At 33.2% G+C, this 23,761-nt stretch overlaps 1 protein-coding gene across 1 annotated transcript in view; it reads right to left on the minus strand.

Moving 5' to 3' along the window:
* Positions 1–2,866: 2,866 nt before the first annotated feature.
* Positions 2,867–23,761, minus strand: part of Naaladl2 (N-acetylated alpha-linked acidic dipeptidase like 2) — an 807,008-nt gene continuing 786,113 nt past the window's right edge. Inside the window, exon 14 of the mRNA XM_074073742.1 lies at positions 2,867–9,984. Within this exon, the coding sequence (XP_073929843.1) occupies positions 9,786–9,984 (199 nt within the window). The 3' untranslated portion in view covers positions 2,867–9,785. The remainder of the gene's footprint in view (positions 9,985–23,761) is intronic.

The following is a 23,761-nucleotide window of genomic DNA, read 5'->3' on the forward strand; positions in this document are numbered from 1 at the left end:
GCTTTAGCCACAAAGAAAATGCAAATCCAAACATCACTGAGATCCATTCACCACAGTCAGAATGGCTCTCACCAGGAAACATGGTAGGCAGAGATCTGAAAGATCACAGTTCTAGGCCACACTGGGCAAAAAAGTTGGTGAGATCCCCATCTCAACCAATAAAACTGGGTGGGGTGGCATGCATCTGTCATCCCAAGCACATGGGAAGGATAAATAGGAGGATCATAGTACAAACCAGCCCAGGCATAAATTCAAGACCTTATTTGAAAAATAACCAACAGGACTGATGGAGTGGCTCAAGCAGTAAGAGCACCTGTCTAGCAAACAGCAAGTGTGAGGCTCTGAGTTCAAACCCCAGTACTGCCAAAAAAAAAAAATTAGAATGAAAGAAAAGAAAAAATAACCAAAGCAAAAAAGGACTGGGGATATGGCTCAAGTGGTAGCAAGTGTGAGGCCCTGAGTTCAAATCAAAATAAAATAACCCAAAGAAATAATAACAATTGCTGGGGAGAGAAGATGCTGCAAAAACTGATTCCTCATATACTACTTTGAGTACTTTAAACTAGTGCAGACACTATGGAGATTCTTCAAAAATCTAAAAATATAAAACTATCATCTGATCCTGTTATACCACTCTCTGGCATATATTGGAAAGTAAGCAAGTTAACATACAATAGAGATACCTGCACACTCATGTTTATATCAGCACTATTCACAATAATTAAACTGTGGAACAGTTTAGTGGAATCAGCCTAGATGCCAACTGATGAATGGATAAAGAAAATGTGGCACACACACACATACACACATACACACACACACATACACCATGGCGTATTATTCAGCCTTCAAGAAGAGTAAGATTATTTGCAGAAAAACGAATGGAACTGAAAACCATTACCTTAAGCAAAATAAGCCAGACACAGAAAGACAATTGTCATATGTTTTCTCTCACATGTGGAATCTATAATTAAATTTTAAAAAGACATGAGCATAAAAGGGTAACAATTTGGGGGTAACAGCAGGAGGTAGGATGGAGAAAAGAAAAAGTGAAGGACAGAATACGATCAAAGTAGATTGTATGCACCTATGAAAAGGTCATAATTACACCCATTAAAACATTTTGCAAGAAAGTTTAAAAAAACATGGTTGGGGGAGCAGGGCATAAGGAAAAGTAATAAAAGGAGTGAATGTGATCAAAGAACATTTTATAGATGTATGCAAGTATCACCATAAAATCACTCTTTGTACAATTAATATATTAATATTATATAATTATATTAATATTAATATATATTATATTATACTAATACTAATATAATATATGCCAGTATTTTTTTAAAAAAGGAAGAAATGAAGGCAAATTAGATTAGTGATTATAAAGGTGGTCTTCAGGGTCAGACCATCATATTAGGATTTTAAGCTAATTTGAAGTTTTTATTTTTAAGTCAGAAAATTAGCAAGAATCATATAACAAACACACATGTACCCACCACCCAAACTGACAAAGAAGGCTGTAAAGAAATATGATAATAATCTATACCACCCCACTGTCTCATTATATTTGACTCAATTCCATTTAATTTAGAAAATAAACAAAAAATTACAGTTAAATTGTTCTATGTACTTATACTGAGCCTTGTTTCTCTTCTAAAGAATCAAATTAAATTAAGTATTTATTTTTTCATTCTGTATTTTAATACTTTGAATACATATATGTATATGTGAATAATATACTGTGTGCTACAAAATGACTTTTCAGTCAATGACAAATCTTATGGTGATCCCATAAGATCATGTTGCTTATGAAACTGTGGCCATATTAATCAATGTACATATACTCTATGATGTTCACAGAATGAAGAATGTCTGAAACAATTTTCAGAATATTTCGTAGATGATATCTACATCATTAATCAATATATAACTGTATAATTTTGTAGATTGCTTTGATTTTACTAAGTAAATGTTATCCTACAGATTAGTTTTTAATGCTTATTTATGTGTGTGTATGTGTCACAATATAACTGTCAGGATATTAAAGTTTTCTCATCCATCAAGTGGGAAAAATGATAACATCTCTCTCGCAAGATATCATTCAAAGAGATGCTTAGTACCCAGAGTTTGACACAATGGTGAGCCCCTAATTAATGGTAGCTACTTTACAGAGAGTTACTGGAGAAAGAACCATCTTCTGAGGAAGATCCACTGGGATAGGCACATTGGTGCCTTTTAGTTACATCTACTCTGCTAAATTTGCAATAAACTATGCTATCCATGGGTATCTCTAAATCTCATATTGCTGTTAAATTAAAGGGTTGCATTCTATTTGACCATGAAGTCCTAGAAGGTCAAACAGTGCTAAGCATCTTTGAATCTCTAGCACATAATACAGTACCTAGCCTGGAATAGGCTCTCAGTATGTTTGCCAAAGGAATAAACAGATAAAACCTGCTAAGACACGCAAAGAGAGATCCCTCTCTCACAGCATTTTTAAAGCACATTTGACGAAACAAACTTTTTAGTGCCGGAGTTGATGCAGGTGTTATTTGTTAATGTTAAAATTGGGCACAGGGGCTTACAGACTGGCTCAAGTGGTAAGAGCACCTGCCTAGAAAGTGTGAGGCCCTGAGTTCAACCCCCAGTGATGCCAAAAGAAAAGCAAGAACTAGGCACAAAGTGGAAACCAAAATGGCCCAATAAGGGAACTGAAAGTTCAAGAAAAGAATGGAAAACAAAGAAACAAAAAGATGATGAACCTTATAGAGGATCCCCTAAGTAATGGGACACCCTGTTTTTGTGTGATACACATTATGTAAAGATAAATCATTCCTACAACAATAACAGCTCATTAATTTAGCATATTTAAAATACCATGTATCTTTATTTAAAAACACACTGTAACAATGACTTTTACCTGCATTTAATATATTTTAAATTGTTGCCTTAAACATTATTACCATTTCAATGTACATATTCATTGCATTTTTGAATCAGAACATGTTTTTTAAAGATGCCTTCATTTCATAGTTCTATGTTTTAATTATATGTAAATATTAATCAATTGAAACATAAGATATTCAGCCATATTCTTAATGGGTGTGGTATTCTTCCAATCTGCTTTTGTCACTCTAAATCACAACAAAAGCTGCATATTGAGTCATGTTACGTTAACACTTAAAAGGTTATACAATAAATTGAGATCATACAGAAAGCACTAAATTTTGGACACGTAGCCATGCATAGAAATTAGACATTCAACCATAGATAGTAATTAGAAAATTACAGACACATGTCTCTGAATCAATTCCATTAAAAATCAATGACAAACAGCAACAATGACAATGAAAATGTCTACAATGAAAAGATTTCTTAATCATAGATGATAATCAAATTATCTTGAACAAAACTCAACACTAAGACAGTTCAGTGCAATTTAGTAATTGGGATGCCTCTTGAGAGGTATTTGCTTTTAATCAGAGTAAATTTATTTGGAGAAATTACCCTTCAAATTTTGCCCCAAGTCAACTTATAAATCTGCTCACACTCATTCTTCATTTTATGGTTATGTTGTTTAATGTCATACCACTGAGAAATTTTACTTTTTAAATAAAAACATGTACATATAAGTGTTTCTACATTACAGGTATGATTAAAATACTGAATTCATGGTATATATATTAATATTCCAAACATACATAAAAATTATCAAAATGTCATGCTGACTTTCTGGATGTCTACATAAACAAATTAGCCCTTCTAAGTGTCCAAGAAAACTTTTAAAAATTTTTTCTTTTCTGAAGGGAATACTATTCCTATTGTCCAAGTAACAAGTTAGAATATGAGGGAAATATTTGCCCCTAAAACTTTCTGTTGTCAATGTACACACTAAGTCACCTAATTAAGTCCTATCTCAGATGCTAAGTAGAATTATTTGTAACATCTTTAGAATATAATTATGTGAGCTATAGTTAACGATCTGGGTTATTTTGCTTCTTGCAGACAACTTGCAATGGTGTAGCAAAATATTTTGTTGGTATGTTTATTCCTTATTAAACAAATATGCTAAAATTGTCCTTATAGAGTCATAACATTTTATTCTGTCTTTCAGAATAAGGTAGCCTATTTGCAGCAGCTTGATGTAAAACTAAACATCATTATTCATTTTAATATAATACTACATATATACTGAAAATATGGTTTGAAAATGGCCAAAAAAGTTCAAAGATGAAATATATACCAAGTATTAGCCATCTGCATGGCAATATGTCAAATAAAGGTTCTTTGAAGAAGTTGGAGACTTATAATTAAATAATTACACATTCTGATTGAAAACTATATGCACTTCATTAAAATAGGGACTCTAACTGTACTGTTCTAGCTAAGTTCTACTCAGATGACAAGTGTGTACTTTAAGTAGAACAAAAGACCATCATTAACTTCAGTACAACATAATAATTCATAATAATGACTGTATATTAATCTCTGGAGCTTGCAGAAATATAGCACAAGACATATGGCATAGTAAAGGCACCTGTGTGGTCTTTGGGGGACTGAGGTGATGCATATTAATTAGTCCCTGGAAAATAAAATCTATTTCCTCTGAGAAAAGCTACCTCAGTGCCTGTTGGCTTAAGACATCAAAGGAGTTAGACAAAATACTGTTAGGCTCTATCTACACTTATTAAAGCTATGTCTGAATATAGGCAATGAATCAACTTCTGAGTTAATTCTTCACTGAATTTCACATAACAAATTAGAGCATTTCTTTGGCTTTGGTGATTGGATTTTGGCTGAAAATATCAAAATTACCATTTTGGTTATAGCAAGCTATATATCTGTGGAATTCAAACACAAAGTAATCTAACCAGAAACATAACAATTTGAAGCAGCTTGCTTTTCTTGAATGTTACCTGAAATATCCTCAATTTAGTCCTTTACTTTGTAAATTGAGATCCAATCTGAACATGACATTATAAATGTCTTTAAGAAATGTGTCACCTTACAATAAGGCAGTTTCAAGATTCTTGGCATTCTCAGGTATGCTGAAGGCACTTCAGTGTACTACATCCTTGAAGGATAATGGAAAGGTACTACAGAACTAAAACTCTGGTTTATTAACCGATACATCGATCTTGAGATAGAGACATCTTAAAATTACTTCTTAGGGGGAAGGGATGTCTAATCCCATTGCTAGATTGTATCTAGAAAAAGAAAGCTGAAAATTGAGTGAACTTGGTGTTGACCGGAAAAGGCTACATTTTACAAATTTCTTTTGTAACTCTTCTTCACATTCATGTCACTTAAAATCCCAAATTACATAAAACATATCACTTAATTTAAAAGTAGTCACACTTAATGGTGTGCTTAGAACTTTGTGAAGCTTTTTAAGATCTTTCAGAATGGCAGATTCCAATGAGGCTTTTTTAAGTTAGTAATTTAAATTCATGAAAGAAATACAAATTCACTAGTATGTGAATATTTCTTCTCTCAAACAAAACATTGCTTCTGCTTTTACCCTTGGGCTGCCTTCATGATCCTGTAATGAAACTGTTTCATTGTAGATATATTTATTTGAGTATATGAGTCCATTTTCCCTCTACTTAACACATGGATTGGCAGTTTAAAATAATTCCTTCATATTAAGCAAATGTGTTGCAAAGGCACACTTAAATAGCCTATTAAACCAATGAGATGACAATGTGTTACCCTCAGAGAAAGCTTAATTTTGGAGTAATTAATTACATATACCACAGAATGTCTCAGGAGAACATTTTTTGATATGTCTACCAATTTATCTTGAACATAATTATATTTTTTATTTGAGGCAAAGATGCTGATTCATCTGTAAGATGGTAACAAATCATTTATTTTGTGACTCTTATCTTTCTAGTGGGGAAAACTACTATATGCTATATATTTAATTAAAAATGTCCATTAATTGTTCTGAGTTTTTAAGACTGATATAAAAATGAAGTCCTAAAGCACAGCACATGCTGACTTTTCTGTGAAAGTGTATAGATGTTTAGAGGAGGGAATTGTGAAGCTTTTGATTTCTGGTTTCTGTTTATTATTTTTAAGTCTTGTTATTGTGATACTCTGCAGTGATGAGATGAACTTGTTTTTAATGCCTTATAGATTCCTTCTAACTGACTCCCACATGCACACTGTCACCCAGAATGATGGAATTTGTTTCATCAAGCTATTTCACAAACCTCATCACATAGACTGCTCAGGTCTAGAGAAGCATATTCAAATTTTCAATTACATCATTTCTTAAATTTAAAGATTCTGATGTTTCCTGCAGCACTCAGTGTGAAGAACACAGTAATGGGTACTAGAAAGTCCAGCAGAGAAAAGAAAAGACACCTTGCTAATTTTTATTAGTTTTGGAACTTTGGGCAAGTCATTCAACCTAGTTGTTTCCTCCCTTTTAAAACTGGCTATTGTAGGGATTGAACTAAAAAAAATAGATGTCTAGGACATTTCACAACATGTAGAAGGCACAAATGTTGACTGTATCTGAATTCTTTTCTTAGAGATAAAATAGGTCTTTGTTTTAAAAAAATTGTGTCATTTTTAAAAGCTTTAGGTTTACTTGTTATTTATGGCTTTTTGGTTTACTAGATATGCTGTCAGCTATTTTGTTCTAAGGACCCAGGATTAGAAATTATTTTAAAATAGATCAACTGAAACATTGGAAAGAGATTCCAAGGCTTCTCTTCAAATTTCAAAGTTTGAGAAACACTGATTTGTACTACCAATTTCATACCAAGCTAACAGGTCCCTTTATAAAGACATTTTGTTCAAGGCCCTCCTTCCTGACTTCTGGTGTCTTGTATGGATGCTCCCACTTCCTCAAAGTAACTAGTCTCTGAGTCCTTTGTCTAGATTCCCAGGGAAAGTTTTGTTTATCAGGTGTAGTCAGAGAGTGGCTAGCCTGGAATTAAAACCAGTGTTCCCTGCCCATTGGATAGAATGGCTGCTTATACAGAATGGACTGGACAAGATCATGGATACCTCTCTCCTTGGGGAGAGAGCAGGATATACTGCATAAGAAAGCTGAGAAGTTTAAAGGCCAGTACTATTTTTGCTTCTAACTAAATGTATGATTGTATCCAGGTTTCTTTCTTTTTTATATACAAGTTTCTTAGTTATGCTAATGCATTCTCTGGTTGACAGCAAGTCCTAGGGCTTACCCTAGAATGTCTCTTAAGTTTCATTTTGTTCTACAGTCTAACCTTTTTCATGAAGGACAGTATTCCATGGGTATCCTGCCTGAACACAAATTTCACATGTAGACATTGGCCAGTTTTCTTGAGAGAAGAATCATTTATGATTCGCTATCTCCTGGCACAATCCTATGTATGAACTCTTTTGAAAAGTATCCAGCACCTAGATGTCTCAGTAATCATTTCAAAGTACCAATTCACATAACACTTGATAATAACATGCTCAGGATTTTATTTACTTGGATTTAATGGGGGGAAAATTTAAATGATATAAATCTGGAGGAGGCTTGAGGTAATCAAACTGCAGCAGTAATGCTGCTAATGAGGTTTGTGGCAGTCAAAGATATAGAGTATCATCTACAGAATAGTGGGACATCTGTTTTAATTATAATTGTACTTTTCACATGACCTCCTAAACATACTAATAAAAACATTCCAATCCACACTTAACCACAATTTTGAATTAGCAAATTTAGAAGTAGGGAATACAGAATAATAAGATTTTTTAAGTATGTGATGTGACTTACCTGCATACACAATCCTTAAACAAAATTGATAAAAAAATTATTTTCTGCTTTCAGTATTATTATGAGTTTGGGGAATGAATTTATTTAGGAATTCGTTCTAAGATGATAAACAGCTAAACTGATGATAGTTTGCTATTCTTTGTTTTAAATTTAACTCCATGTAAAGAACTCAATGAGCACATTAACTGATGAAATATTTGTAATCCTTTGAGATAAGACATTTTACTATGTGGACCCATGCACATCTATGAGTATTCGCACTTCTTTCCTTCTGTTCATCTTTCAGAGCATGAGAAGGCACTGATGTCAATGTGTGCAGGAAATGGATCCTGTTAGCCTTTTACTATAGAGGCACTTCAATATGGCAAATATTTTCAAACAACCCATTAGTTTAAAAGAAATGATAAGGTAGTTTCATTTCTCAGGTAAATATATGTGCACAGGCAATTCTGATGTAAATGAATTCCTGCTTGAATTATCTAGCTAATTACCTCAATTTTCTACTTTGCTTTGAGCATTTAAGCATTACTTACAGTGGGAATAACTGACCCTTATACATCAATTAATCAATACTGATTAATTCTTTCCCTTCAACTTTAGCTTTCTTTTAAACTAATAATAGGTTTATGTTCATCCATAGAAGTGGAGACCTAGACATACAAGGACTGTTTGTGATGATTTTCTGGCAACGTGTAATGGAGTAGTATACATGATTATTGAGTTTGATAGAGAAAATTCATAAGAAATATTTCTGAGTTTGTATTTCCTGTGGGAAATTGCATTACCTGATACCAGAAGAACAAGGTCAAATGAAACATTGCATTTCCCACACAAAAGAGGAAATGAAGAGTGGAAAAGACATGTTCTTACAGAAATACTGTCTGCATAAAATTAGAAGCATGTATATTTTCAACATTTTCACCTTAGCCACAATTAAGAATAAAGAAGTAAAAAAAAAAATCAAAATTTTCTTCACATATTTAAAGAATTTCATTGATAAAATCAAGTATTTCTCTCATAGTAAGTTCTTTTTGTAAGTAGCGTAAAACACTTTGATCCTGTTGATGATATTTTGGGTTTTCAAACACAGACTTTGCCATTTTTCTGTAGAAATTATATAGTATTGTATGAAAACTGGCTTGTAGCAAGGAGTTTCAGAAAAGACACAAGAAGGAAAAGTCAAGTAAGATGCTTTCATTTTAGAATTGTCTCTGTTTTAGTGGTTCCAACAGAAATGATAGTAAAAGAAATAAGAAATGTTTTCTCCCTCATAAGATATACATCACTCTTAAATTCTCATAAAATCAACTGAGGCAAATTAGGGGTTTCAAAGCTAGTCACCTTATAAGTTGTTAGGAAAAAATTTGCATTTAAATTGCTCTGTGCTGTTACTTTGCGATTTTCCCTTGGAATGTTTATGGCTCTTTTTTTTTTTTCATTAATACTTAAAAAATACAATTTCATAACCAGTGTATTACTACATCTAGTTGTGTTAAGAAGATGAACTTCATATAAAAAAATAGAAACATTCAAAGTGTTTTGGGCAGCCAATCACTTATTCAGAACACTTGAATTCATCATGTTGAACACTTAATAGTGAAGGTAATCTGAAACCTTATCAGCTTTCAATTTCTATTACAGAAACTCTGTCATTAGTAGCCCTATCAGAGGGAATAACTTGTATTCCTACATGCTCTGTTCATGGCAGTGAAAATGTCCAGAACTTTTTGGAAATTTCCCCTCTTAACAGTTTATATATAAAAATACAGTAGATTTCTTTTTAATAGATAATTCTTAAGTATTATTTCAATAACTTGCTTTTAGATATTCAGAAATGTGAATATAAGAAAAATATTAAATGTGCAAAATGCTCTTTTATATGTAAATTAAAAAATACAATGTAATCGTAGCTTTAAACTTGTTGAAAAGTCTTTGGGGGAAAAAGTCTTCAATTTTAGACAATCTGGTCAGGACAGAGCTTTTGCTTGTAGAATTGTAAACAAACTTTAAAATGCTGAGAGTTTTCTCAGTTCTTTCCAACCAACACACTCTCGAACACATCAAGTCCTGCTTTGAAGTAAACCTGAGCTGAATTAATGCTGTTCAGCACATTTGACAAGGCTTCTTCAAGGGTCTTATTCGATGCCGGTGGCTTGCAGTGCTCCAGAGCCTCCATAAGTACTGAAAACTGCCTTGTCTTCTCATTGAGGTGGTATAGGATGTTTCTGAAAGGAAATATGGAATGCATAAATGTTTTATGCACAATGCCATTTTCATATCAAAACATTGCAATGAATATCGCCAGGAAGCCGTGAAGTTTGCAATAAATGAAGATATTGTAAAAATGCAATACCACATTTTCCAATCCCTAATGAAATAATGCATATAGATATTGATCATCAGTAGTTCCCATACTGATGAGACAAGGGCAGAGATAATCAGACAGTATATGCCTCCTGATGGAAGTACATAACACTATGAAATAGCCTAAAGGAGTTTTGCTTTAAAAAAAAAAAATGGAATATACCTCACCTCTCAGGAACTTCCTCCTGTGTACTCTGAAGCAGAGTACTGTATGCTCTGTAGTAGTTAATGGGCACTGAAATCTACCTGACCTCAAGAAAGAACCCTGAAAATAATGTCTTTTACTTATATATCCAACAAGCCTCTGTTAGTCACAGTGTCTTTTCTTTCTTTGTTTCTAATTTTATTGTTTTACATTTACTCACATGTGTATACATTGTTAGGGACACCCCTTAAACCCCCCTCCCCCACTGCTTCCAGGCAGAACCTGTTCCGCTCTCTTGTTCTCCAGTTTTGTTCAGGAGAAAACATAAAAGATAATAAGAAAGACATAGCATTTTTGGTAGTTTGAGAAAAAGATAGCTATACAGAGAGATTCCTAGCATTGCTGCCATGCACATGTGTATTACAACCCACATTGGTTCATCTCTACCAGACCACTTCACTACTTCCCCGTCACCTGCCCATAGTGGCCTCTGCCAGTCTAAGGTTACTATATTCACTCCTCTGCAGTGCACACATCAACCAAGTTTTAACAGATCATTTGCATGAGAACTATTCCCAGTAATCCAGTAACCTTGGTCTGTATGCCTATAAGTAAACTTGGCATTGGAATAGTTAAATAGAACAGTGTAAGAAAGTTTTCTAGATTCCTAATGTACTTGAACTGAAGTTTAATCTTTGCATTAAGAAATGTGTATTTCCAGGATATGAAGTGAGTGAAATACTTCATGTGCAAGTGAGCAATGCTCTGCCATGAGCTCACAGAGAGCACAGGAGCCTGTAGGTCATGAGAGCACAAGAAGAGACCCACAATCTGCCTCTCATCAAGTTTGCTGGCTTGGCCCCATTTCTAAAAACTGAATGAAAGGGGTTTGAACATGTTTCATGAAAAATGAATGACAAATGTTTCAGTTGATAATTTTGTGTAACCTGTTTTAAATATTCCACAGTGTACATATATTACATGGAAAGATTAATATGTACAATTTTATGTAAATATATTTTAAATTTGAAGAGTGAGAATTAATGAAACATCTTGCACAAGATTCTCTAAATATTAGTTATCTTCATGAAAATGAGATGTTATTAAAAAGGAAAAAAATAAAAGAAACCAAATAACCAGAGTAACATTAAACCAACTAAGGAATTTTCCAAAATGGAGATGAAACTTCTTGGTATAGTCTCATGCAATCTTCTACATTATAGGACTTTTTCAAAAGTTAGCATTTTGAATTAATATAAGTTTCTTCTTCTTTTGTTTTTGTTTTTTTTTTTGGTAGTGGTACTGGGAATTGAACTCCTGTAGACACAACATGTAGAAGAATACAAGTTATTCCCTCTGATAGGGCTACTAATTACAGAGTTTCTGTAATAGAAATTGAATGCTGATAACATTTCAGATTACTTTCACTATTAAGTGTTCAACAAGAAGAATTCAAGTGTTCTGAATAAGTGATTGGCTGCCCAAAACCACTTTGAATGTTTCTATTTTTTTGATATGAAGTTCATCTTACAAAAAATGTTTAGGTCTAAAGCACAAGAAATACAATGATTATTATCATTTTGCAACTTGGAAAAACATATATATATATTTCTTAAAAGCCAAGTCAATGAGTCTAGAGTATGCCAACATTTGTTTTTCTTAAGTCGTAAGCAACACGATAACATTCTTTCATAATGATTGTAAACAAACCATGTGGATATAAATGGATCTTTTTTTGGTTTGTGGAATCCCACAAGGACATAAACACATTTTCCATATGTTACATGATTCAAGTAGTAGACTTGTGGCAGGCTATTATGTAAGATAAACACTCATATCCATTTCCACTCAAATTGGATACAAATCAAAATAAAACTGCAGATACTGAGATTGTAGTTGAATACAAGTGACTAGGATGCTTTTATCTTAATTTGAGAGAAAACCTTCAATTTGGCCAGGTGCTGATGTAAGTTAGGTTAGTTTATCTTTATTGTAATAGCAGAAACTTACTTTTCACCTTGAAAGATTGCATTACCTGAAAAACAAATTGGGGATAACAAAAACATCTTCGTTAAATTTACATTAGAAGGATCATTTCTCCTACTTTCAGAAGTAGCTCATCTTTTCCAATTTCTGTTTTGTGTACTCAACACCATTTAGCTTTCTGTTTACATAAAATAAATTTCTATATTTACATCCCTTTTTGGAAAGGTAGTATCATATTATTTTACTCTGAATATTTGAATTAAGCCTAAAACAAAATCTGGGTTATGGTCTAGATTCCACCACAAACAGCATATATTCTTATACATTTCTTAGGTCTGAGAACTTTCTTACATATTCAACCATTAACCCTAAGTGCCTCTGTATCATTTCTGGAGAGGCGCCATTTGTAATATGTTTCTTGCCTTTGAAATATTTCAATTAGCTCAACACTGTTGATACAAACTTCTCAGCCTACATCTGTGTGTATTCTCATATAATACCACTCTAGTTTAAAGATTTCCACAGCATCTATAATCTGTAATCTACAATTACAGACTGTTTTTTTTTAAGTTAGGGGAGACTGGGAATTGACCAACAGGCTGTCAAAGAGCAGGAAAATAGAGTGGAAGGAGTGAGGAAATAGTCTTGCAAAAGTTTAATGTCAAGGGTCTGTCCTTTATAATCCCAAGGACTTATATTCCTTAGCCATTCTTGCTCTTAGATACACCTGCTTTGGTTCAATTCAGAAAGAATTTTCCTGTAGAAAGAATGGATGATGTTAGCAGAGTTCCTCTAATTCAATAAATCACAGTCACGTTTGCATACACACAGCATGTATCTCAGTATGGCATGAAGAAACATCAGACATAATTAAAATATTATTTAATTGAAATCATTTTAGTAGTTATCATGTTTAAAATAACATTAATTCCACCCTTATGCCTATCTTCCCTCATCTGTAACAATTTGGATCTTATGAATGTAATTCATACAGTCATTCCGACCCACACACAACACAAAGAGACTACTAAAAGGAAAGTGTAATACATTATTGATGACACTAATGAAATTACAACACACATCACTCATTTTAATGGATCTGTTTCAATGACACATTACGGTGACCAGGAAAGAGCAGCACCAAGCCCAGAAACCTAATTAATAACTCCCAGCAGCATCAGTGAAAGAGATGAAGTATCTTTACTCAACTGACAAATCTTTCCTACTCAACTTAGGCTAAAGAAAACTGGAAAAAAATGAATTTTCAAACAAAAGCATCTAAAGTCTTCATGAGTTATTTCCATCTGTGTGAATTAGCAAGTTAGTGATGGGAATGAGTCTCTTTCAAATGCTCCTGCTTATATTCTTAAATGTGCCCAGGATGCCACACGTTGTAAACCTGAATTAACATTCATTATACTGCATGTTGAGAAACTTATAAATGAAATCACGCTACATAATAAGTTATGTTCAAACCTGAGTGGGCCTACATGCTGAATGCAGAGGGAAAAGGTTAGCTCAATTTGTTACAATTGTTTCTAATTCTGAGTTTCAGGGGTTGTACTAACTGTACTCCATAGTTAACAGTGGATTACTGTGTTTATATCGACACTCGAAAAGATTATTTGACTTGGATGCTACATCCATAAGAATTCACAAAACACATGACTGTGGTACAAATAAATATATTTTCAGCTATACTTGAATTTGGTTTATGCTAGCAAAAGTAGAATGAGAATGAAGAGTATTATTGATATTGTCAAGCTAAAAAACTTGCCCTCCAGACAACTGAGGCAGAAAGACATGTGTGAAACATTGACTGAAAAAATGGCACCACTTGGGACTGGGGGTGTAGTCCATGCTTAGCATGCAGGAGACCCTAGTTTTGATTTCCAGCACCAAAAAAACCTTTTTATTTTAAAAAGATACAATTATTCTTCTCCTTTCATGCGAGCAACTTTAAATCCATGACTTTGCTACTCAATCTATAAAAAGTGGAATCTGTTCCCCATTTGAACCCTTGAATCTGGTTTGGCTTTAATATTTGCCTTGGCAAATAGAGTATGACATACAAATAAGCCTATGCCTCAAAAGATACTGCCACTGCCTTTTTCTCTCTCTTAAGCCATTGTGTGATCCATACTGAGTTAGCCTGTGGAAAAAAAAGAGAACATATTGATCACAGAAGACTTGGCTTTCCTTTGCCAGCTAATCCTCAGACAACTTGGTGGCAGCAACACATAAACACCAAAAGATAATCTAACTCAGCCAGCCCAGTACAATTTAGTCCAGCTCAGAAGAACCACTGAATGGACTGGCTCTACCTAAATGGCCATATTAAAGACATAGGAACAAATTATTTTGCTTTAAGTTTTAACTTTAAAAGTTATGTTTTAAGCCACTAAATTTTGGAGTGATTTTCAACAGATAATTGATACAATTTGGTAGTGTTTTTCTTCCCTGTGGGAAAGGAAGAAAAGCACTACTATAGCAATACTGTTGATAAAACATTAACAGAATACAATGTGTGGTATGGATTACAGTGTTCTTTAAATGACCAACTAAATTCAGAGGGTTATAAGAAAATCATGCCAAACAGTTTTGGAGGGTGTGCATTACAAAGTTATCTGTATTAATTCAATAAAAGTTTCTTAAGTGTTGACAACTATGTACCAGGTGAGGTTTTTGCTTTAAACAAGAAATGGAGTTAACCAGCATTGTGAACCGAATGTTTTGTCTTTTCCCCCAATCATACATCGAAGCCCTACTCCCCCAGTACCAGTGTGATAGTATTAGAAGTAATTAGGTTCAGATGAGTTCAAGAGTGGAACTTCCATGATGGGATTAGTTCCCTTATAAGAGGAAGAGAGACCACAATTTCTTCTCTGTACTATGTCAGGAAGCAGCAAGAAGGCAAGCTAGGAAAAGTCCTCACCATAGCCCTACTGTCCTGGCATTCCAATCTTGAGTTTCCCTGGCTGCAGGACTACAAGAAACAAATATCTGCTGTTCAAGTCATCCATTCCATGGGATTTTTGTCTGAGGTAGTCTAAACTAAGAAAACATTTTTTAAAACATATGGATAAGCTTTCTGAGTTACAGCCAAGACATGGACAAAAATTAATCCTGTGAGTTTCCATATGACTAAATATAAAATACAGTGGAGAGCTGTGGAGAAACAACTGTGTTTTATGCAGTTACTGTTAAGACTTCTCAGTCCATCCCTCTACATTGTTTTCTCAGACAAGTTTCCTGACTAAGAGCATATCTTTTATCATATTGCAGAAAGACTCCCCTTCCACACACAGTGCTTAATTGGTTGCCAATAAAGAAAATACATATATACTTCTGCACCCAAAAACCTTCTACTAATTCAAAAGAGGAGACAGGAATCAGATAAGGATTATCACAATTCTTATCACCTTCCAGAATGTGAAGAAGATGGTTGACACTTTTTTCACACTGGTGTGATTAGTTTCTTGTTTGTATTTCCATTTTACCACTGCCTTTTTCTTTCCACCTTACCTCTAACTATATGTATAACCTGAATCTCAATATTTCACTATCTTTCTTATTTAGAACCAATTATATTTCAACTTTCATTCAGTAAGTAAGACATGTCACCCTCTAAAGACAATTTCATTTGAGTACCTATTAGGTACTTGATAATTAATAAGGATGTGTTCCCTTTTATCTTATGCCCCAGATATTTGCATTTGCCCTTTCCCTATTATTCTTTTTGTTATCTTCATTATCATTGGTAAACAGTAACACTCAGGCCAAAAAAAGAAAAAAAAACTGGATAGTTCCATTTTTATTTTCATTTATATTTGATTAGAATGAGAAGACTGTGAATGATTTGTTGGGAGAAATTCACTGTAAAGGCAAAAGTTCATAATTTAGTTATATCTATTTAAATAGAATGAATAAGTAATTGAATTAATATGGATCTTTTTGCTTATTCTACTCAACAGCCCTTACTAAACATCTAAGATCTACTTGACATCTAAGTCACTGTGTGAGGTGATAAGGGCACAGAAGATCAGGGTACAATCTGTATTTGAAAGCAAGCACAAGATGAATAAATTAAATATTTTATAATTTATTTTTCATAGAGTATGTTTAGAATATATGGAATGAAATTAATTTTATATTTTATGAAAACTTTCCATCATTCTTGGTATATGTTAGACTTTAGAAAATAATACTTTGTTGTCTTTGTATACCTTATATCTAACTATATCATACATTCTTTGACATTATGTAATACAAATTCTATACATATTTTATATAGTATTCACTGTATGACATAAGATTTGGGAGAAAACTCCAAGGGTAGTTCCTGATCATATAAATTTCACTTGGGTAATCTGATTCTAATTGCTATCATATTGATTCAAATAACAGAATCCTAATTAAATATACATAAAGGCAATTCTTTAACCAAATTGATTATTTCAGTAATAGGCATGTGACCAAGATGTGAGAATTAAATTGGAAAGGAAATTTTCTGCATTATTCTAAAAGTTGTGGTTCCTTGCAGCAAAAGCTCATTCTTTTCCTTCTTTTTAAAGATATGGTTAATGGATATGAAAGCTATAAAATGCTATATGCTTTCTTTTTCCTCACCAAGAGGATACTCAATCTTCTTATGAAATGGATATGTGGAAGGTAAAACCGAGAAATGAGACTTTTTTTCTTGGTGATATGACTGAGATATTGAATCAAACAACCCCAGATTTACCCTTTTTTGTAAATCTTTTCATATTTTAAAGAATTGTTACAGAGCTTAACACACTTTTTATGCAAATCAAGTTGTTTTACTCTGTAAGTCAGGTTGAATAGAGTTTTGTATAACTTTCAACTGAAAGTATCCATTTATAAAATATTTATTGATTAGTTAGTGTAGTTATTTAAAGACAGGCAAATTTTTGTTTAATAACTATAGATAGGATTTTATTTGACTTAAAGAATTTATAGAATTCATTTACTTGACATTTGAAACTGATTTTGGGTAAAATGCATTATTTTCTTAGAATAAGTACTTCAAAATCAGCAAAATAGTGAAATGTTTGCTTAATTTTAGGTAGAAGGAAAAGTAAGTACAAAGTGGAGTGATTGATAAACATTGATCTAGAAGGCTAAAGGTATTTAATGAACAAATATTTTAATGTAAAATTACTCATAAACACCAGAAAGATTTCATTTCATATTTTAAAGAATTGTTACAGAGCTTAACACACTAAATATTCATTTTGAAAATGTGACAAAAATTGATATTTCAATTAATTCTCTAGTAGTATTCCTTAATTGAGTAAATCTGCTCACAATTGCTGGACTGGGGGGTAGCTCCATGGTAGATCATTTGCCTGGCATGGCAGTATGCCCTGAGTTTGATCCCCAATACAGAGGAAAATAAAAAAGGAAATAAAATTGTATGGTTTTATTCTATAAACAAATGTAGATATAAAAACTTTTATTATATAATTTGCTAAAAAATTATATAATTTTATATAAAGTAAAATTATGTAATTTTAATAATTTTAAAGTATTACTAATTTTCTCACAACACAAGTACTTGAAAGACAAATTTCTATTGGTTGTGTTAAAATTAATTGTGAAAACTTTCTAAATTGTGAACAAATAGTAGAAATGCTAATTTTATGTTTTGGAAACTAAAAGAAGTTTCATTCATTCATGTTTTCCATGAGAGAGCCAAAGAGGTTTCTCAAATAACTGACACAAAACAGGTATGCATCTGGTTATATCAATTATGTCTAACTTAACAATAAGTATATCATTGTTTAGGTATATGTATATTATATATACACAGTTTCTGTCAATTGGTGTAATAGTTGACAAAAGTGATGGAAGCCATTGAGAACCAAAAGTAATCAAAGGAAGTTAAGTATCAGAGAATATTGACAAGGTTCTGCTCTAGCCATGGCTAGTTTAGGACACTGATGTTTTCTACCCCACCACTGCCACCACTGTGTTCTCTACCAAGGCCACATGGCTGCCTGTGAGTATCTGCTCTGCCACTACAGATTCTTGGTCTATAACGAGCATGAATAATCCTGACCTGTCTCTACATCGTTGCTTCACTCTTTCCAAGTTTAATATCCTGGGAAGAGACATCCAGCTGGTTGAGCTGAGGTCACATGCCTGTTAACTCAGGTACAAAACAGGGGCTATTTATCCTCTGAGGGAGAGATAGCCCCTCCTTCTCACTGTATGCTGTAGGAGATGCCTCCATATAAGAAAGAACTTCTGATAATAGACACTCAGTTAAAAAAATAGAAACAATGGGAAGAGAAAGTGTATTTCAACAAACTCATTTAGAATTGCCCTGTTTTGCTGTTCTACTGTATAGCACTTTCCCTCCTTATATTAAATGTGATTTTACGCCTGTTTGTTAACAAACAGTGCTCTATAATTTTCTAGCAGAGATTATCAAATTTATTATGCATTAAAATAACCTCAGAAACTTTTCAAAAACTACTTAAAAGATGCAGATGCAATGGATCTAAGAAACTTACATGAGTCTGCATTTTTCCCCTGCTGCCTACCTTGACCCTCTTGATACTTCACCATTCCTCCAATGAGCTTTATACTTAACAAGAGATCTCTTTTTGTTCTCAAACTAGTTTCTTCTAGTAGCCAGTTTAATTATATAAAAATTACATCATATAGTCCCATATTAAGTATGAAAGAGTTATTCCTATAAAAATGATCCTGAATATTTTGGAAACAGTCACAAATATTAATTGATACAATGAAACATGTTATTTAACTATATGCAGAGAGGTGACTGCTAGAAAAATTAGATAATACATCAATTGTGTGGTTTAAACAAGAAAGTAAATCTAGAATTCTAATTCCCAATATGAGACTTAAAGAAAGGCCCTTCATTCTATAACATAAGATTGGTGTCAAATATTTTGCTTAAAATAAGCTGTTTACTCATGCATAATATCTATCAGTTCTGTTTGTGTCTGATAAAAGGATATTTACCTTTCAGATAGGACATGGTCAAAACTTTGCTCCTAAAAATGAAATAGCTTTATCTTGATTTTCAGTGATCACGGGCTTCTGGTTAGGTTCTAAGTGCCCAATGGGGCTGGGAAATTTGAGCCAAAAGAAAAGAGGTCTGGTACTTAGATTCATGTTTATACATTCTGCCTCACTTAAAATTACTTAAGATCGTTTCTTAGTAATCATGTATGAGTGACTTCATTGATGTATAAAACAAATTATCAAAACAAAGAGAGAAAGTCTTAATTATTTGGTTTTTTTGACTGTGGTAGAGTCAATACCACTAATTCTATAAAATTTATGATGTTTTAATTAATTATATTTTATGGGTATCAAGTATCTGTTTTGCAAGATCTAAGTGTCAGTATCTGAAATAAAAACTAGTTTTTGAAGTTCTTGACCTTTATCAATGAGTCCTAATCAAGCTGCATTTACCTTTTTTCTGGAAGCCATATACTTAATCTATGCAAAAATAATACCACAAGCTCCTAACGAACCTTTTGAGATTGTGATCCTAAATTGAAAGAAGGATACTAGCGGGTTCTTTGCACTAGTCATCTTGGTACAAGCCATCATGACATTTTGTTCCATGCTCAATATAGGTTCTGCCAGACATATTATATTAGTCCAACATCCTGAAAACAGTATCATTCAGTGAATTCTGAACCATGCAAAAGCCAAGATCTCTAGTACCAGAATATGTCTTCAGTTAAATGATATAAATGTCAGGAAATCTGTGAGGTGATTTTTTGAGTCTCATAAAATGCATAAAATGATTAAGTTACATATAATATTGAAACTAAAGAATTTTGATACTTTTCACCCTTGGATTTAACAAATCCAGAAAAGCCTATATTTTGCTAGAAACATAAGAAAGAAAGTAATTGCAACCATGTTACTCTTATCATAGCTAAGAAAATTTCAGAAGAATTAAAAGTACATATTTTGTTGAATGTCTCTACCCACACACCCAGGTAAATGTTGCTTCACCTTTTGCAATAGAATTTAAGAATTGTTTTTCAATTTCCAGATGGAGATGAGGTACAGTGGCATTGAATGCTATTGCTACTACTGAACAGCTGCGAATATATAAAAACTTTGAGGATAAACCATACTAGCTTTGCCCTCCTGTGGTTTTATTAGCACACAAAGCATGAGCACAGAGAGAAATCTGAAGTCTGACAGCATTTTGGAACCTTCTTTTATTCATTGCTGCTATTTTAGTTTTTATCACTTGCTCATATATTTTAAAGATGCATATATGTACATATGTATGTGTGTATAACTATAAATTTACAAAGGTGCATATGTATATGTGTATGAGAACAGATATTTGTGTACATAATCGAAATATATAGTATATATCTATATATAGATTGAAATCTGTCCTATGATGGAATCTATGAAAAACATCTAAATATTATGCCTCTTTCCCCAATCGAATAACTACATTTTTATAGAAAGATAAGAAATATAAGAAAACTGCTTGTTATGTTGTAAAGTACTATGTTTAGCAGTAGTAAAAATTAATAGGAATAAAAACCATCTCAAACTAAGAGACAAAGGGCTGATTACATTGTTTTATGGACACCAAAGTAAATATGTAAAGATAGAAATCCTTTTTCACTTAGAGACTATAGAATACTTCCATAGCAGCCTTTCTCTTCCAAGATTATTCTTCAAATCTTCATTTTCATTATAATTGCTTTATGAAATTAAGGCTTTATTTACAGAAGTGCTAATAATTATACTAATCATTCTACATGATTGCATACTGTGAGGGTCACCTGTATACCTGTTTATTTGCTTTATGATTCAAGGACCCAAGAAAAGATCATAATCTTTTCCTTAGTGATGAAGTACAATTTAAAGAAGGGAAACATTTAAAAACAAAATATGAGCTACATGTAAATAATAAAAACAGAGGGAGGAAAAATAAGAAGGTAATATTAAGTGGTCAGTATCAAAATCATATCCATCTAGCTCTGTTACAAGCTTTTTAAAAATAAGATTTCACTATGTAGCCCATGCTGGCATTGAACTTGTAATCCACCACATCTAATAACATGCTCTGTCCTATTAAGGAGTCCAAATATGCCACTCCAAAATGTGCTGCTTTGTCATAAAACTATTTTGAGGTAAAAACACTTAGAAGACAGTACATACAAGAAGCGTACTCCAGGAGTACTCTTACAAGTGCAAGGCCCAGAGTCCAAACTGCGGTATTGAAAGAAAACAAAACAAAACAAAGGGCAGGGAGGCACTCTAATCTTTTTCTCTTAGAATGTGGAAAATAAAGCTATAAGAAAGGTACTCTCCTTATACCAGGAAGAAAAAAAACATTATTATTGTAAGCTGTGGGGAATAGAAGCTGAGGGAAATTTACACAAGCAAATCTTGTTAAACCATCTCCTATCTTCCTAATCATTTCACATAACTAACTGCCCAAGGCCCTCTTTCCTAGCACTTTTTCACAGTTTGCTGGCTTTTGTTCAGCGTAGTATGGAAACATTTAGCTCTAACTTAGAGTGTTCATTTTCTTCCTGAAGACTCTCATTTACATTTAAAAATTACTAAATAAAAACTGTGTGGTTTTCTTTTGTTAATCTCTTCTATGTAAATTTAATCTTAGACTCACCCAAAAACTGTAAGAGAGTACGGGATAAATTTTACCACCCCTATACCTACAACACAAACTTCCAGATTCATCATCATATTTCCTTGTCCCATGATCCAGAACTCATTAAATTTATTTAACCATGGGAATCATTAGTTCTTATAATCTACAGCATTTATAATGCTAAATGTTTAGCATAGTGCCTGGCATATGCAAAAAAAGTTCTATAAATGTTACCCACTGTTATTATTGACATTTCTGTTTTTCTTCCATGGGCACAACACACCTTATCACCCTACTCTCAGCTGACTTTGCTCTTATTATCACAGAGCTCTGCGACCACCACTTGAATCCTCTTGCCCTGGAAATAGTTCATCCAAGGACTCTGAGGGAACAAGGGAGAGACCACTTCTATAGGTTGACAAAGTACATTCATGCTTTCAAGCAACTTTACAAATAGAGCTACATGTCCTCTTATATGTCACAATACAATTAGCTAATAGAAAACATTAGCCATCACTCTTCCTATAACTACTCTAGTTTCCAAATACTGCTTGCATTTTGTATATATTCTTTATTTTTACTTTCCAAAGGCAAAATGCCTTATGTTTTTATTATTATATATTAATTGTACAAAGAAAGAGAATCATGAATTTCCATACATGCATGTAATGTAGTTCGTTCATAATCACCCTGGTATTATGCTTTCTTATCCTCCTTTCCTCTCCCTTTTCCTCTTCCTCATTCCAAGTAATCTTGCTTTTATTTTCATACCTTTCTTCTTTCCCACCTAGTTTCAACATGTGAGGAAAAACATGTAATATTCATCTTTGTGAAGGTTGGCTTTTTTGTTTAACATGATAATCTCCAGTTCCATCCATTTTCCTGCCACAAACATCATTTAATTCTTCTTTATGATGGACTAAAACTCTATTGTTATTATGTACCACATTTTCTTTATCTATTCATTGGTTGTCACCTAGGCTGAGTTTATAATTTGCTATTGTGGATAGTGTCATGATAAATATGGATGTTCAGGTATCTTTACAGTAAGCTGACTTTGATTCTTTTAGGTATAAACCCAGGAGTGGTAGGGCTGGATGATATGGAATTTATATTTTTAATTTTAATTTTTTTAAATGGTACTGGGGCTTGAACTCAGGGCCTACACCTTGAGCCACTCCACCAGCCTTTTTTTTTTTTTTTTTTTTTTTTGTGAAGGGTTTTTTTTTTGAGATAGGGTCTTGTGAACTATTTGCCTGGGATGGCTTTGAACTGCAATCCTCCTGATCACTGCCTCCTGTGTATCTAGGATTACAGGCATGAGCCACCAGAGCCTGTCTATATTTTTAATTTTTTAAGGAGCCTTCATGCAGATTTCCATAATGGTAAGGCTAATTAACATCCTATAAGCAGTAAATAAGGGTTCCTCCCAGGCCCTATCCTTCCTTGCCAGCACTTGTTTTTTGTTTTCTTGATAACCAATCTGGCTGGGATATTCTTATTTTTTTATTGCTGTGCTGGGTGGGGGTACATTGTGAAATTTACAAAAGTTGCTACAAAATATCAAATATATTATACTTGAATTCATCCCTTCCACCATTCTCCTTTAACTCTTTCTTCCCATTCCTGGAATAGTTTCAACAGGTACCATTTTTTCATTTACATACATGTGTACACAGTATTTGCACCATTTTCAACCTCCCACACCCTTTCTCCACCTACCTCACTCCCCGCCCCTGGTGCCAACCCCCAAGGCAGGACACAACCAGGAAAAAGTCATCTGGCTTTCTGGTTTGTGTGTCCTAGGGAATGGCCCCTTTCCTATACATTCCTAATAATTCTACCCTAACAA

Source organism: Castor canadensis, chromosome 5 (genome assembly GCF_047511655.1).
Source record: "Castor canadensis chromosome 5, mCasCan1.hap1v2, whole genome shotgun sequence".
NCBI classification, from domain to species: Eukaryota; Metazoa; Chordata; class Mammalia; order Rodentia; family Castoridae; genus Castor; species Castor canadensis.